General features: G+C 33.8%; 1 protein-coding gene across 1 annotated transcript; it reads left to right on the top strand.

Moving 5' to 3' along the window:
- The first annotated feature begins 1,959 nt into the window (after positions 1-1,959).
- Positions 1,960-13,916, top strand: LOC123196261 (flowering time control protein FPA-like). The gene is made up of 6 exons (XM_044610218.1): positions 1,960-2,607; positions 5,773-6,018; positions 6,759-6,851; positions 7,037-7,908; positions 8,521-9,806; positions 13,523-13,916. The coding sequence occupies exons 1-5, from the start codon at positions 2,311-2,313 to the stop codon at positions 9,788-9,790; spliced, it is 2,778 nt and encodes a 925-aa protein (XP_044466153.1). The 5' UTR covers positions 1,960-2,310; the 3' UTR covers positions 9,791-9,806; positions 13,523-13,916.
- Positions 13,917-15,005: the final 1,089 nt, after the last annotated feature.

Below are 15,005 nucleotides of genomic sequence, written 5' to 3'. Positions count from 1 at the left end.
TAAATAATTTAATTATTTATTTTAAATCTAATTCAAAATCACTTAATTACATAAAGAATCAAAATTATAATTTCACTCATCTATCATCAATGATAATATAATACCTTTAAGGGTCGTTTGGTTTGAATAATAAAATGTTATTTTGATAATATATTTTTTATTATCGATTACTTTGTTTGATTTGTCAGTAATAAAAAATTTACTTTTAACTTAAGTATTAAAAGATTATCAATATAATCTTAATTTTATTATAATTATATCCTTATTTATAAATTTTTAGGACAAAAAATATCTTATTTTCAACTAATATAATAAATAATATGTAAAATATTTTAAAATAATATTTAATAATACCCATTTTAGATTGAATAATAAAAAATATAATAGGGGTGTTAATACTTTTTTTAAACTTATGGTAGGAAATTATAATTTCCTTATTTTGCTTAATAAATTATCATATTTACATTCACATATTTTTAGTCCTGGCCACGGTTCATGAACCAACTGTTTCGGTTCGAAACCATTGGTTCACGGTTCAAAAAAATAAGAACCCTAAACTGAAACCGTAATAGGACGGTTTGTAATCAGTTCGGAACCGACGGTTTCTATTCATGACTCTTATTCGAAATCGATATTGAACCGTCACGTCTAAAATCTTAAATTAAAATTGAAAATTTTAATTTTTTAATTACAATAATTGAAAATTAAAAGAAAAACTTGAAATTGGAAAGAATTTAATAAAATTTGAGAGAATTTGGAATTAATAAAAAATAAAGAAAGAATTTAATTAAATTTGAGAGAATTTGATTGAAAGATTGAGAGAGTATTAAGAATTGAAAATAATAAGAATGAAAGTAAATGAGAGAGTTTGAAGGATTGAATAGGAGAGTTGAGAAATTAAATAAGAAAAATTTTAAAAACAAAATTTATAAAAGGGGGGGGGGGGGGGGGGGGGGTGGTGAAAACTACATTTAGAATTTTTGCAGGGAACTGTAAAAATTCTGCACTTTGCAGGGGATAAAATCAAAAATATGTGCAGGAACCATTGGTTCTTTTTTTTTTTTTAATTTAAAAAAATAAAAAAAATTCAAAAATAAATTAAATATGTAAACCGCCGGTTTACCTATCGGTTCATAAACCGTATGTGAATCGGTGATTTCACGGTTTAAAATTAGGTGAACTGGAATCAAACCAATAAAATCCAGTTTCGGTTCTGGTTTTATCGGTTCAATTCTAATTTTATCTGGGTTGGTTTCAGTTTGGTTCACGGGTTAAATCGGCCTGTGGCCAGGTTTACATATTTTAAAACACGATTATATATATAATAATTTATTATATGACATTTACACTTTCAATTTATTATATTTTTATTTAATTTTAAGAGGTGTAACATTATCATTATCATTTTTGAATTATTAAAAGATATATTAAAATTTTAAAATTAAAAAAACCATAAAATTTTTAAAACTCTTAAAAAATTTATTAATACCTATAAATTAAAAAAATATATAGTTTATCCATAAATATACGATTATATGTTATTAATACCTCTATTTATATTAATAATTATTTATTATTTTTGTTGAAATTAATATAAATTAAACATAAAAAATTGTTTAAAAAATCTTAAGAGTTATTTTGATTGAGACTTTTTTATTTTTTTTAACAATTATATAATCAATAGTAATTCATATGCAAACCCTTAAATACAAATGAATTACAAACAAATTGGTAAATTATTTTGTGATCCGATAATTTTAAATTATAAATAAAATAAATAATTAAATAATTCATCAATTTATTTATAAGTATACAAAAGGCTTATACGTAATCCTATTAACTTCTCACTAGGGTAGTACACTTTCGTTATTACCTTTTTTTTTTTTTTTTTTTGCTTTATAATAAAACCTCATGGGATTCTTGTGACTCTTCTTTTTAGTCCCAAAACCATAAAGGATTTTTCTAAATAAACTAAAAATAAGAGGACCTGACAAATTAACCCTTAAACACTACAAATAAAATCCAACCTGCTCGACCCTACCCTCGCGCCCTTCTCATCAACTCCAATTCCGATCCCGATTCCGATACCTATTCCAATTCCAATCCATTTCATTTTTTTTTTTCAATTCTAGGGTTTCAAATAATCTCTTTTAAGAATTATAATAATCACATCTTTCTCGTTATGATTATTGTTTTTTTATGATTTGTTGAATCAAAATTCTATGACTCTGAATCTCCAACCAAAACCCTAACCCTAAGCCTAGCGTGTTTTCTCGCAATAAGTTCTTTCAATTCCATCCAATCTAGTCCATGGAGCCACCGCCGCAGCTTTCATCGAATAGAATGACCCGCGGACACGGTGTGGGGGACGGGCCGGAGGCTCCGTCGAACAATCTTTGGGTGGGAAACTTGTCTGCGGACACGAATGACGGTGATTTGATGGACCTCTTCATTAAGTATGGTGCGCTTGATAGCGTTCGGACGTACTCGTCTAGGAACTTTGCGTTCGTGTACTTCAAGCGCGTGGAGGATGCTAAGGCTGCGAAAGACGCGCTTCAAGGGACCGGTTTTCGTGGAAATGCGCTCAAAATCGAGTTTGCGCGACCGGTTTGTCCTAATATCTGTGATTTTGATTTTGTTTTTGGAGTTTTGGATTTGGATTTGTATTATTTGTGTAATAATTTGATTGGCATTGTTGGTTTATTTGATGAAAATGTTATTTTGCCAAGTAAGAAAATGGATTACTGTATGATAGAATGCGAAAAACTTATACAATTAACAGGTTTAGGGTTTGATAAATTTGACCTACTCTTCTAATTTAACCATTAAGGAGTAGACTGCGGATGGGCTCTATGCATTTACTGATATGGAATGGGGTATCTGAAATTTTGTGCAATTGTTATGGAGGTTTTGGAAATGACTTTGATTAAATTTGAATAGAATGAGCATTAAGCTGAAAGAAAGCACAAATGAAACTTTAAAATGTTTAAATATGTAAAGACACGGGATGATGACCAACTATTAAATGTACTTTAATACCAAATTTCTGAGAAGAATGATACATGATTTTAACAAGGCACTTAGGGTTAGGATATGCAATAATATAGTTAGGGTAACCAGGAATATATATGTATAAGTTTAATGTTGCACAATCCAGTTAAATATCGATGTTAAGGTTTGTGTTTTTAAGCAAACCTCAAGGAATGAAATCAATATCCTTCTGAAGATGTGCCTAATGAAGTAAGTTAGGGTTTGGTGATTTTAGTGATTGTTATCGCATTGTGCCTTTGTAACGATTTCTTTAAAACAAAATGATTTCCATACTTTTAACCTGAACAATTTACACGATGTTTTCTTCATGTATCTTGTACAGTTTATGAGAAATCAATGAGATTTTTTAACTGACTTTGAGGATGAAAGATATTTAAGTTCGGTTCAAGTGTGCCTTTTGCCAAAAAAAAAAAAAAAGCTTTTTGAAAGTGCAGCAAGTTTGAAAAACAGTGTATAACCCAATCGACCTTTAATAAAGATTTTCAGTAAAAAATTCTTTTGTATAATTTTCAATAAATATTTTAATAATATGAACCTGCAATAATGTAATTTACATTATGTCATTGGTGATAATAATTTGAAATGAAGCCAACATCAGTACTATGCTTTTCCATGAAGTGTCTTGAAGGAAAAAGTTGTTATCTTAACACACAATAGCACAAAAATGCAAGTATAAACTAAGCAATATATTGATTGCATAATTTGTACCTAAATTTTGATTAATTTGGGCTAAAATTTTCAGAAGCAAATGAACATAAAAATCCCACAATAGTTTATGTTAGGATTCAATTTGAATTGAGTTAAGTTCAAATAAGGGTTAGCTTGGGCTCACTTTGAATCCATAATAGCTAGATCAAACTTGAGTTCGGTTTGCTTGAGATGGTGAACTGGAGAAGAAGGTCTTCAGAGAAAAAGAATAATTGCCAGAGAAGGAAAAAAAAAAGAATCGTTTTTGGGACGAGCTCTAATGCGACGATGCTAGCAAGACATGAATCTCAAGCTCGATGAGTTGATTGCTCTTTAGTTTGAGTTTTACTTATTTGAACTAAATATTGAGTTGAGCCTGAGCTGGCCAGACTCAAATCCACCCCTCGTTCATGTAATAATCAAGCCACCCTCAAATAGGGATGGACATGATCTGAGTTGCATCAGGTTTTGATTGATGTTTGGCTTGAATCGATTCGAGTTTGAAGTGAAGAAATTTCAACTTGAGCACAACTTCAGATCTATGCCTCAATGTATTGCTGCATCTAAGCTCACCTCATCGATGATTCTTCCTCTTCTTCTTCGACATTATTGTACACCATTCTAGCTGTCCAAGCCAAGTTTTGAGTTGGCCATTTTGGATTTGATTTGATCTCGAGTTGGTCCTTGGCTCAAATCGTGTCCCATCCTTGCTCACATGATGCTCATAATTTTCAATTTCCAAGTACATTATCTTTTGTCTTGTTGAGATGTAAAATTACTCTCGTGATGCTCATTATCCATAGTTAATGGGATTGCAAACTAAGTAATTGCATAATATACAGTATTAGTGGTGCATGTAATCATCTCTTAGTTCTTTCAGGCCTCAACAACCTGAAACTCAAGCTTTGGAGGAAGTCTATGTACTTTTTGACTTACATGCCAAAATCCATTTTCATTTTATGTTGCTAGTTCTTCAATCTATGAACTGATTAGTGGCCATGTATTGATTTAAAATTATTATAAATTGTGTGCTCTAGATCTATTAGAGGCTTTAACATGTGTTTATTGTGTGCTCTAGATCTATTAGAGGCTTTAACATGTGTTTATGTATGTTCATTATGTCTGCTGATTATGTAATGAGTTAATAAGAGTTATGTGAAGTCGCACCATTTGCCTCATATTCTCTTGTTATAAAGGAGTGCCTTTGGAAGACTTTAAAAGATTCAGTTGAAATGAATTCCTATTGAATTTTAAGGGATCCTGCCCATGCAAACTCTCAACTGGAAGTCACACTTGTCAGAGTGATTTCCAACAAGTGATGGCCGAATTTTGATGATTGAAGACATGATTAATTAGGTTATGAGATTAAGAACTATGAATTTTGAAGGTAGCAATCATGCTTATTGGCAATAAATTACATTAATCATTTTCTTAGAGCTAAAGGAAATGACTGCCCCTCGTCCCCTCAGAGAAAAGACATAACTTCAATCTAATGTCTTTGACCTCAATTTTTTTTTTTCTTTTACCAACACCAACCTACTCAAGCCTGGTATGAGGGAAATTGATCACCAGACCTTTTATTCTATTGCAAGATATATATAATCAATTAGGCTATCTTTTTGGGGACTCTAAATGCTATATTGTTTTACATACAACTCTGATATGAGATTGTATGGATCCATTCCATCTTTGGGCTTGAGAAACTTGAAAAAATGATGCATCTTGCCCTCTAGTTGGTAGCTGGCTAATCTTGCAGGGCTCTTTAAGCTTCTGGATTGACTTTATAATCTGATACGTGCATCACCAAACTCATGTTAGTGAGGATCTAATATAATTCAGTCTCTTGTTTGATACTTGTTTATATGGTGGATGTACAATATTTGTTTCAGTTTTTCATTAAATTTACATGATTTTCCATTGGTTTTAAAGTAGATTTATATATTCACTTTTTTTTTTTAAATTTTGTGTGGTCATAGTAATTTCAATATGAAGCTTGTGATATGTTCTTAGGGTTCTTAAAATCCTTGTTTCCAGGTCAAACCTTGTAAACATCTATGGGTGGGTGGAATCAGTGCAACTGTATCAAAAGAAGAACTGAAAGAGGAATTTATCAAGTTTGGTAAAATTGAGGATTTTAAACTCCTTAGAGACCGGAATACTGCATTTATTGAGTATTTTAGATTGGAAGATGCTTCCCAAGCCATGAAAAACATGAATGGCAAACAAATTGGTGGTGAGCAGATACGCGTTGACTTCCTTCGATCACAACCCTCAAGAAGAGTAAGTACATTTTTTTAGGTTTTGATGTGTGTTTCAGAAGAACCATTAATTTTTTTTCACAAGATGAAAGTTTTCCTCTCTAAATTCTTGAAATATCTTCTTAAAATTTAGTTGTAAAATCTTTTTATGAGTGCTAAATTATTTTCTCATAATAGAGCTTTTCTTGAGTGAATTCCATTTTCCCCCTCGCTCTCCTTAGTTCTTTATTGTATTTGGCACTAGTAAAACCTTAGTTTTGTATAGGGATGGCAACGGGGTGGGGAGGGGCTACCCTAATCCCTGTTCTTGTAGGGGAAGCCTTTCCCCTTCCTCGATATGGAGATGATGGAGAATCCCCATCCTCTCCTCACGGTGAAGTTCCCCTCCCCTTTTTCTCCTTATCCTTGTTGGGATTCCCGGCATTGCCCCAAAAAAATAATGTTTGTCAAGTGTTAGAGCATATTTGTAATAATTCAAAACTTTTAATGATCATTCAATATTTAAAGATTTAGGGATATATAGGGGAAGGGATGGGTTGGGTAAACAACAAGTCGGGGATATATCTATAGCTGTATTTGATTGCGAAGATTTTAACTGTCTTTGTTCTTGTCCCTGCCTCCATCCGCATTCCTATCAGGAAATCCCCTCTTCTTTCAGGGAGGAGCAGGCTAGGAACTCAGTTTGGAGGGTCAAATTATTGTCCCTTATTTTGCATGCTTTCTTGTTTATGAAAAAGGGTTTTCTTTTGCTCTCTTATTCAGGATCAGTGGCCCAATTCCCATGACCCAAGAGATGGACAATTTCTTGGTAGGGGCACTGGATTTTCTGATATCCATTCAGCTTATAAAAGACTGGTGAGTCACAATCTTTCCTATGTTATGTATTTAATGCAAAAAGTTCAATTATTTTGGAAATTTATACTGGGGCCACATTTCTTGATGTGCATTTTATACAATTCTATTATATTGTGACTGGTTGAACCATTGCAAGTTACAAGTTTTTGTAATTATTTTTATTCTAATTGGTTTCCTTTTTGCAGCATCCACAATCTTCAGCAGCAGGAAAGGGAGACAGTCAACCTGGTAAAATTTTGTGGATAGGCTACCCCCCTTCTGTTCAGGTTGATGAGCAGATGCTTCATAATGCTATGATCCTATTTGGTGAGATTGAGAGAATTAGAAGTTTTCCTTCAAGACATTACTCTTTGGTGGAATTTAGAAGTGTGGATGAGGCTCGACGTGCGAAGGAGGGTTTACAGGGTCGGTTGTTTAATGATCCTAGAATCACTATTATGTTTTCGAGCAGCGACTTGGCACTAGGAAAAGATTACCCTGATTCTTATCTTGGAGTAATAGGGCCAAGACCAGATTTTCATGGTATGCAATCTGGTGGTGTTTATGGACCAAATATGACAATGAGGTCTTTTGGTGGCCATGGTATTCTTGAACCTGATTTTCATGTTATGCAAGAAACTAATCCAAAAAGTTTGGAGTCGAATTGGACAAGGTTGTCTCCTTCACCCGGGATGTGTAGTTCTCCTATGCCAGGGATTTGGCCCATGAGACATGCATCCGGTTCATGGGAAGTATCTGATGCAAACCAATTTCAAAGAGATCCAAAACGTTCAAGGATAGACAATTCTTTGTCCATTGACGATGCTGCTTTTCCTTCAAGAAGGATTGATGATCGTGGGCTAGGATTTGAACAGCCATATGGACTTGGTCCAATAACTGGTGGACGTGTTTCTTCTGCACTTATAAATGTTCAAGGGAGGAGTCGTCATAGTCCAGTGGGTGCAAAGGTGATAGCGACTGGTAATGATTGCATATGGCGTGGCATTATTGCCAAGGGTGGTACCCCAGTTTGTTATGCTCGATGCATCTCTATAGAAAAAGGGATAGGATCTGAGCTGTGAGTCTTTTTTTCCACTTGAGTTCTTGAGTTTGGTATATTGTTATGTTTTTATCTTAGAACATGGGCTCACTTTCAATTTCTTTGCTCAATGCTTCTTTGGTTTACCCTAAAGATCTTCTCAAGATAATAATGCTTTCATATATGTAATAAATAGTATTGTTTTTGTATAAGGGGTACATAGCTATTTTTTTAAAGGTTTAGGTTGATTTAGTATGAACTCAGGTACTCCTGTACAAGGTTTTTCTGTCGTTTTCTTTTCTTTTATGGATATATAGTCCACTTCTATAGGTTGTTTCCCAAGTCAGTATGATACTTCTATTATTTCCTATAACAAGAATCTCCTAAAATTATGCTTGCTCCTGAATGAATGCTCTTTTGAGAGAATATAATGAATTTCTATGCAGTTTTCTTTTTCTCTAATTTGTTTTTTAATATTTAAAACTTTGCATTTTTTATTTTTGAATTTTATATTTCTTATATTTATATTTTACCAACTTTGTTTTTCTTGCCTTAAAACTTTTAGTTTAAGTATGCTTTCTTTGCATCTTGTTTCTATGATTCTGCAGATTTTGTTGTTTCTCATTTATGTTGGGGTTTCCTGTTTTGCAGTCCTGAAGTTGTTAATTGCTCAGCCAGGACAGGATTGGATATGCTTGCCAAGCATTACGCTGAGGCTATTGGATTTGAGATTGTTTTCTTCTTGCCTGACAGTGAAGATGATTTTGCTTCCTATACTGAATTCCTTCGATACCTGGGGTCTAAAAACCGTGCAGGTGTTGCCAAGTTTGATGATGGGACAACCTTGTTCTTGGTCCCTCCCTCAGATTTCTTGGCAAATGTATTGAATGTTGTGGGGCCGGAGCGTTTATATGGTGTTGTTCTGAAGTTACCTCAACAATCCATGCATTTATCTGAGACTGTTGAGAGACAGAATATTCCTTCTCTGCATGCTGAGCAGACTATGACTCACCTGAAGGAGGAACAGGTTTTGCCACTGGACTATGGCAGATCTTCACGTGACAACCCAAAGGTTCCATTAAAACCTCAATTCCTGCATGCATCTGAGTCCCAATTAGTGCAACCAAGTTCCCTGGATTACGGATCGAGTAATACTGCTTCCATTTCCCAAGCTGGAGTGAGTTTAACTCCAGAGCTTATTGCTACTCTAGCTTCGTTAGTGCCTGGAGCTGCAGAGTCTGCAGAAAGTGCTCTGCCAACAAGAGTCTCCTCAACAATCAAACCATTACCACCTGAGCATGCAGGTCACTCTTTTGAACAACTGGGCAATCAGTTTATTCAGACTCGGTCATCTCAGATTCATAATTATCCATCTCTTTCAAGCTACTCTGCACAGACGCCCCTTGGCAGCTCTCAAAATCAAGAATTGACTGTCAGCACACCAAAGCCAGGTGCAGTGTCTTCTATGCCGTTGACTAATTTTACAGTTGCTCCTCAAAGTGCACACATTGCTGTTTCTCCTGCAGTCTGTCAGCAGAATCAGTTTCAAGTTCCTCCAAGTACTCAAAAAAGTTATGAAATGGTGCATGGAACTGATGCTTCAACACTATATGGTTCATCAGTTTTTCAGCAGCCCAACAATTCTACGGGGGCATCAAATCTGGTGAATCTTTCTCAAACACAAAGTATTATGTCATTGCCGGCTGATAAAGTTAATTCGGAGTATCCCAATCAGATGCAGCAGCTTCAGTCTGTAGTCTCTGGAACTGGTCAGGGTGTATCTGAGGATGAGGTTGATAAGAACCAACGATACCAATCAACACTGCAATTTGCTGCTAGCCTCCTCCTTCAAATACAGAACCAGCAAAAACAGCAGCATGAAAATACAACTGCAGGGCAAAGGACTGGAAATCAGCTCTGAGATATCCCTGATCTTGGTAATATTCTTGTGCCATGACTAAATTCTCTTAAATGGATATGCCTTTTCAGATAAGGAAAATTCTGCATGGTGTGATCCTTGTCCGATTTAGTCAGAATACTCTTGGAGTTGTTTGTTTATAGTTTTGTGCCATTTTAGTCCACTTTCTTCTTTAGGGTAACTAAAGCACATATATTGTGATATCTCCTGGCTTTTTGGTATTTGGAAGCCTTTTGATAGAGTAAATTGTTGCAAAATTTAAGAGATTTTCAATGTCCAGAGACCATCAATTAAAGGGTGTCTTGGGATTTTAGTATTAGCAGAGGGATATATGCTCATAATTTTCTGGAGCTAGACATGGCCCATTAATAAATCATAATTTGAGGTCTTAGGCATCTGAAATGAAGGACTGATCTATAGTTCTGCTTTTTGAAGTTATTGATATCTGCCAAGTGAGGATAATATCAGAGGTTTGTGAAGTGAGCTGCTTTAGTATTTTGGAAGAATATAGCTGAATGGGAAACTGTGTATCAATAAATTAAGGTGTATACTGATTCTTCATTGATGATGATAGGTTGTTTTTTTAAGGATCAATGGAATGTTTAGGTAAATCAATTTTGTTCTAGCATTTAAAGCTGTCTTCGTGGGAAGAGCTTTTTAGGCTTTGTTTCTTTCTAGTATATAAATTGATGTTGAGAATTTTGTAGTGTTGAAGTTGGATTATCCTATGTGATCTGTGAGTTGACCGTGAAATAGCTACATTATGTCAATCTTGGAGATTTGCATAGTGTCCGACTCTGGAATGTTACTGAGCAGTACGGTTGGCAAGTTTGTCTCTTATATGTGCTTACTTTTTGTTTTTAATGAGACATCTTTAGTCAAGAAAGATGCTAGTGGCTTAAACACCCATCTTTGATATGTTATTTTTCTGCTTTTAAAACTTTTTTTTTAGTTTTTCGATTTTTATGTTGCATCATAGTTGTAGATGAAGTCATTTAGATCTTTAATATGTTTTTTCAACTACAAGGAAATTTTCATTTCATTAGGATTGAGGCAGGATGGAGTCTTGTGATGTCTAATCTGTTGATGGGGAGATATATGAGACAGCCATGATGAATGGCATACTGGTGCTTTATTTTTGGGAACTTTACCTTGGCAGTAATTTTGGTGAATGAATCTGTTTATATATGACCAATATCTCTTGACAACAGTGAAAGTTAGGGTATTGTGATGCTAAAAAAGGATCTTTATTATTCTGAATAGAAGGGATTCATATTGAAGTTTATAGTTGATGAGATTCAGGCACTGAAGGCTTTCATTATTCGCCTTGAAATAACATTTTTGGCACCTTTGGCCCAAAGACTTTTTACCTGTCCATGTTAGTTTCAACTTTAGTTTTTCCTTATGAGATTGAGAAGAAACAAGTGTCTTTTTCTTAACCTCACTTTGAACTGGTCTTTGTTTCTTGTTGGTCCTAGAACGTAGCTTGTTCTTTCTTCACTTTTCATTGGTGTTCTGGTTGTTGTATGGAGTCTGTCAATTTCTTGTGGTAAATTGTGTTAGTTATCAAATTTTCGTAGTATGATCTGTTAAATTATGAATCCTTTTTTGACATCTGTTTCTATAACGTTGTTGCTGGTGATTCATCTTGTCTGATGGAATATTTGTTTGTTTTTGTGTCTAGTACTAACATGTGCTAGATTGCTGACTTCTTTAATTTCTGTGTTTACTTTTGTTCGGTTCCATAGATATTATTATGCTGTCTGTCTGCCATTGTATGTTCTCTCATGTTGATAGGTTTCTCTATAATTGCTCTAGATATGCTAAGTTGTAGATGGTTATATAGTATTTGGATTGCACTCATATTACAGCTTAATTTTCTAATATTTTTGGGGCTTTTCGTCAACGAGGCATGCTTTTTACTGACCTTTAGGGTGAATCTTTCAAGGATGATCATATTGTAACTATTTTGAGTTGTAATTTAACTTTGTATGAGTTAGTTTTAACTTTATTCTAAAAACTATTTTGAGATGCATAATGCTTTTGTGTCTCTTAAAGGATGTCAAGGGAATTGCTGTCAATGAGTCTTTTAACTTGTAAAAGATACCCAATGAACTGATCATAAAAAAGTTAAGCCTGACAAATTTGCTCCGGGTACTAATTTTGTAAACGTTCAGTAAGTCAAAATAAGAAGGGTTCGGTTCTTGTCTCCTAGTGAAATAGGCTCTCAATGCACAAATCTCATGGTTTCTGCAAAAAAGTGACCTGAGTTGATGATCTATTTCTCATGTTTAGGAAGTTCCCGAACATATTTTGCTGTGCCATAATAGGCCAAGCTTGTAGTAGACAAAGGAAGTAAACTGTATAGATTGAATTTGATAAGAGGAAATAACATCGTTGAAACTCTATAGCAATTTGTTTCGTTTTCAGTTTTTCCAGAGGGAGAACTGGCATTGAAAAACCAGTTAAGGCTTTTGTAGAACTTAGAAATAGGGAAGGACTAACTGGGAAGAAATGTTTTCTTTCAATGCTCAACCCCTTGAAAGCTTTTATTGAAGAGGTCAAGTAGACACTGTTTCCTCATCCATTTAATATAAACTTTGGAGGAAAATCTTATTTCATCTTTTTAAGATTGATGTTTTCGAACACCGAGCGTGCCTGCTGCCGGAAATTTTGCCTATAATGCCCCATGTAGTAGTAACTAGCATTTGACATTAGAAAGTGAGAGTTGTTAACATAAAACATTAACATCAATCCTAACATGGAACATAAAATTCGTAATAATTGAAATATATCAGTTTTGGGATTGGGTTGTGTCAGTATCAGGATTGTTTGGTCGAAGAAGATATCCTTGTAAAAAAAAAGTTTAGCAGATTGAAAATCAATGATGAAAGTACAGAAACATAATGATAATTTGCCTGGGAAGAGATGGGGTTTCTTAAACAAAGATCTGGGTTGTCTAAATTCTACCTTCAATTTTGTTTTGGTTATAACCTGAGCTAGAGATGAAGGTTTCCGAAATTTCATTACGTATATGCGATTGAGATTTGGTTGAACTTAAAACTTGTATGATTGGAGTGCTTCTTAGTGGACATTGGGAGTAGCTTGAGGCCACCATATAAAATTGATGGCATTGAATTGAGGAGAATAAAATGCTATAAAATAATACTATAATCTGTTGTCAATATTGTTGAAATTTGCAAATCGTATCGTACTCTTCAATTCATACAATTTTTAATCGAGATTTGCAGATTGGTTCAAACTTGCAACATTTTCATTGAATCTGCTAGTGCTTCAACAGGCCAAAAGATTTAAGTCACAATAGTGGGAAAATTCTCCTTATGCATAGGGCTAGATTCGTTCCTTGTTAAGTCTTGATAAAATTTATATTGAAATTGGTTCGGATTCATTTGATTTCTGTCGAAAAAATTAATTCTAAAACCGAGTTCGGTTCGGTTTGCTGAATCCAAGTGTCGGCTCCTTGGATCGAGATGGACCTGCAATTATGGTTCTACTTTTAATGGCGAACATGTTGGATTTTCCTAAATTTTTTTTTAATGGTCTGATTCAACTCATTCTTTTCTTCCTTCCACAAACTCTAGCCCAAGTGGCATCTGCCTGACTGATCATTTTTAAAATATATATTAATTCTGGATCATCTACCAAACGAGGATCACTTCAAAATTCCAATGTCTTGGATTTCAGCTAACAAGCCTTTCCCTTCAAATTTTGTAGGTGGCTGGCGATGTTTAGATTTCAAATGGGCCTTTTCTGGAGTGCAACGAAAATTTGTGGGTTTCAAGCTGCCCGGTTCTCAAATTGTTCAACTTAACTTCTTGGCAAAGAAGGCCTCCAAAATTAGGGCTAACTTCTTCATGGATCCTTCAAATTGATCTCCATCTCCATTTTTGCTTCTCCTCCTTGTTAATTGTAATGTTTGCCAGTGTATTTTGGTTTAACGAATTCTTTCTTTTCCGGCCATATGGTTTTGGTTTGTGGTGGTAGGGGTGGATTCAATCCAATCCAAGCCAAACGTAACTTAGGACTGACTTGAGCCTGATTTGAACTCATAATGCTTAGTTCATGTTTGAGTTTATTCAAATTGATATATATTATTATCAAAAAACTATCGATGAGATAAATAATTTTGTTGATACGGTGGACAATATTGTTAGAATATTGTTAGAATGGTAAATAATATTGTCATAAAGATAAACAAATTAAACTCAAATTGAGTTGGAGCTTAAACTCAAGTTTGACTCATTTGATTTGGAATTGAATTTACCACTACTCAATGACAATTTTAAAGACCCTCTTCATGTTTCACCTGAACAACAAATTGATATTACTAATCTGCCATTAATGTTGCAAATTTCCAACTTAAAATTCAACATCTATATGGGAAGAGAAACATTAAAAGACCTACGAGGTGACTCAACTTTAAAGGGCAGTTTATCATTTTTTTGCATATCTTTAGACTCTGCAAATTTAAGTTGATAATAGGCAAAACAATGCATAAAAAATGTATATTCATAACACATGGACAAATCTTTGGGAAGCAAACCTTGTAAATCAATAGCTTCAAAAGAAAAAAAAATAATTTTATTGTTTTTTTTCAATAAATCTTTATCACAATCAAAACCCATTTGAATAATTTTATATCCTAGGCTTTATGATGTGGTATCAACCGTGAAGTTTGTAAACACATAACATAAACCTTATAAATAAAAATAAACAAATAAATTGGAATTGAAATTCCCATATTTACATAAGTGTATTATAATATACTTTATTATCATTGCAGTCAGTGTTTTAAACTACGGATGGTTGGTTTGATTAGTTAGACTAAAAACCCATGACAAATCCATTATGGATCTTATTTAAAGCCATCAAACTAAATTAACATGAGGTTGATCAGGTGAATGGTGTTAGGTTATGATTCAACCATGAAAACAAACTGGTTCAATTGTTGTTTTGATATTAGGTTAACATCTAATTAATATTATTATGATTAAAATCGGTTTAAAATTTTTAAATATGTCATATTAATATCATCAATTTATCATACTGGTCTGACTTATAAATTTATTGTTAGATCAAATCAAGATTTGATCTAAGCCTAAAAACATTGATTCCAATAACACATGGCAAGGCAATTTGACTTGATTGGATGACTTCAAGAAGTACTAGGTCTTGAAAACAATTAATCACATAAAAC

This window comes from Mangifera indica, chromosome 14 (assembly GCF_011075055.1).
Source record: "Mangifera indica cultivar Alphonso chromosome 14, CATAS_Mindica_2.1, whole genome shotgun sequence".
Taxonomy (NCBI): domain Eukaryota; kingdom Viridiplantae; phylum Streptophyta; class Magnoliopsida; order Sapindales; family Anacardiaceae; genus Mangifera; species Mangifera indica.
Note: the sequence above shows the minus strand (reverse complement) of the source record. Positions and strands in the feature narration are given on the sequence as shown.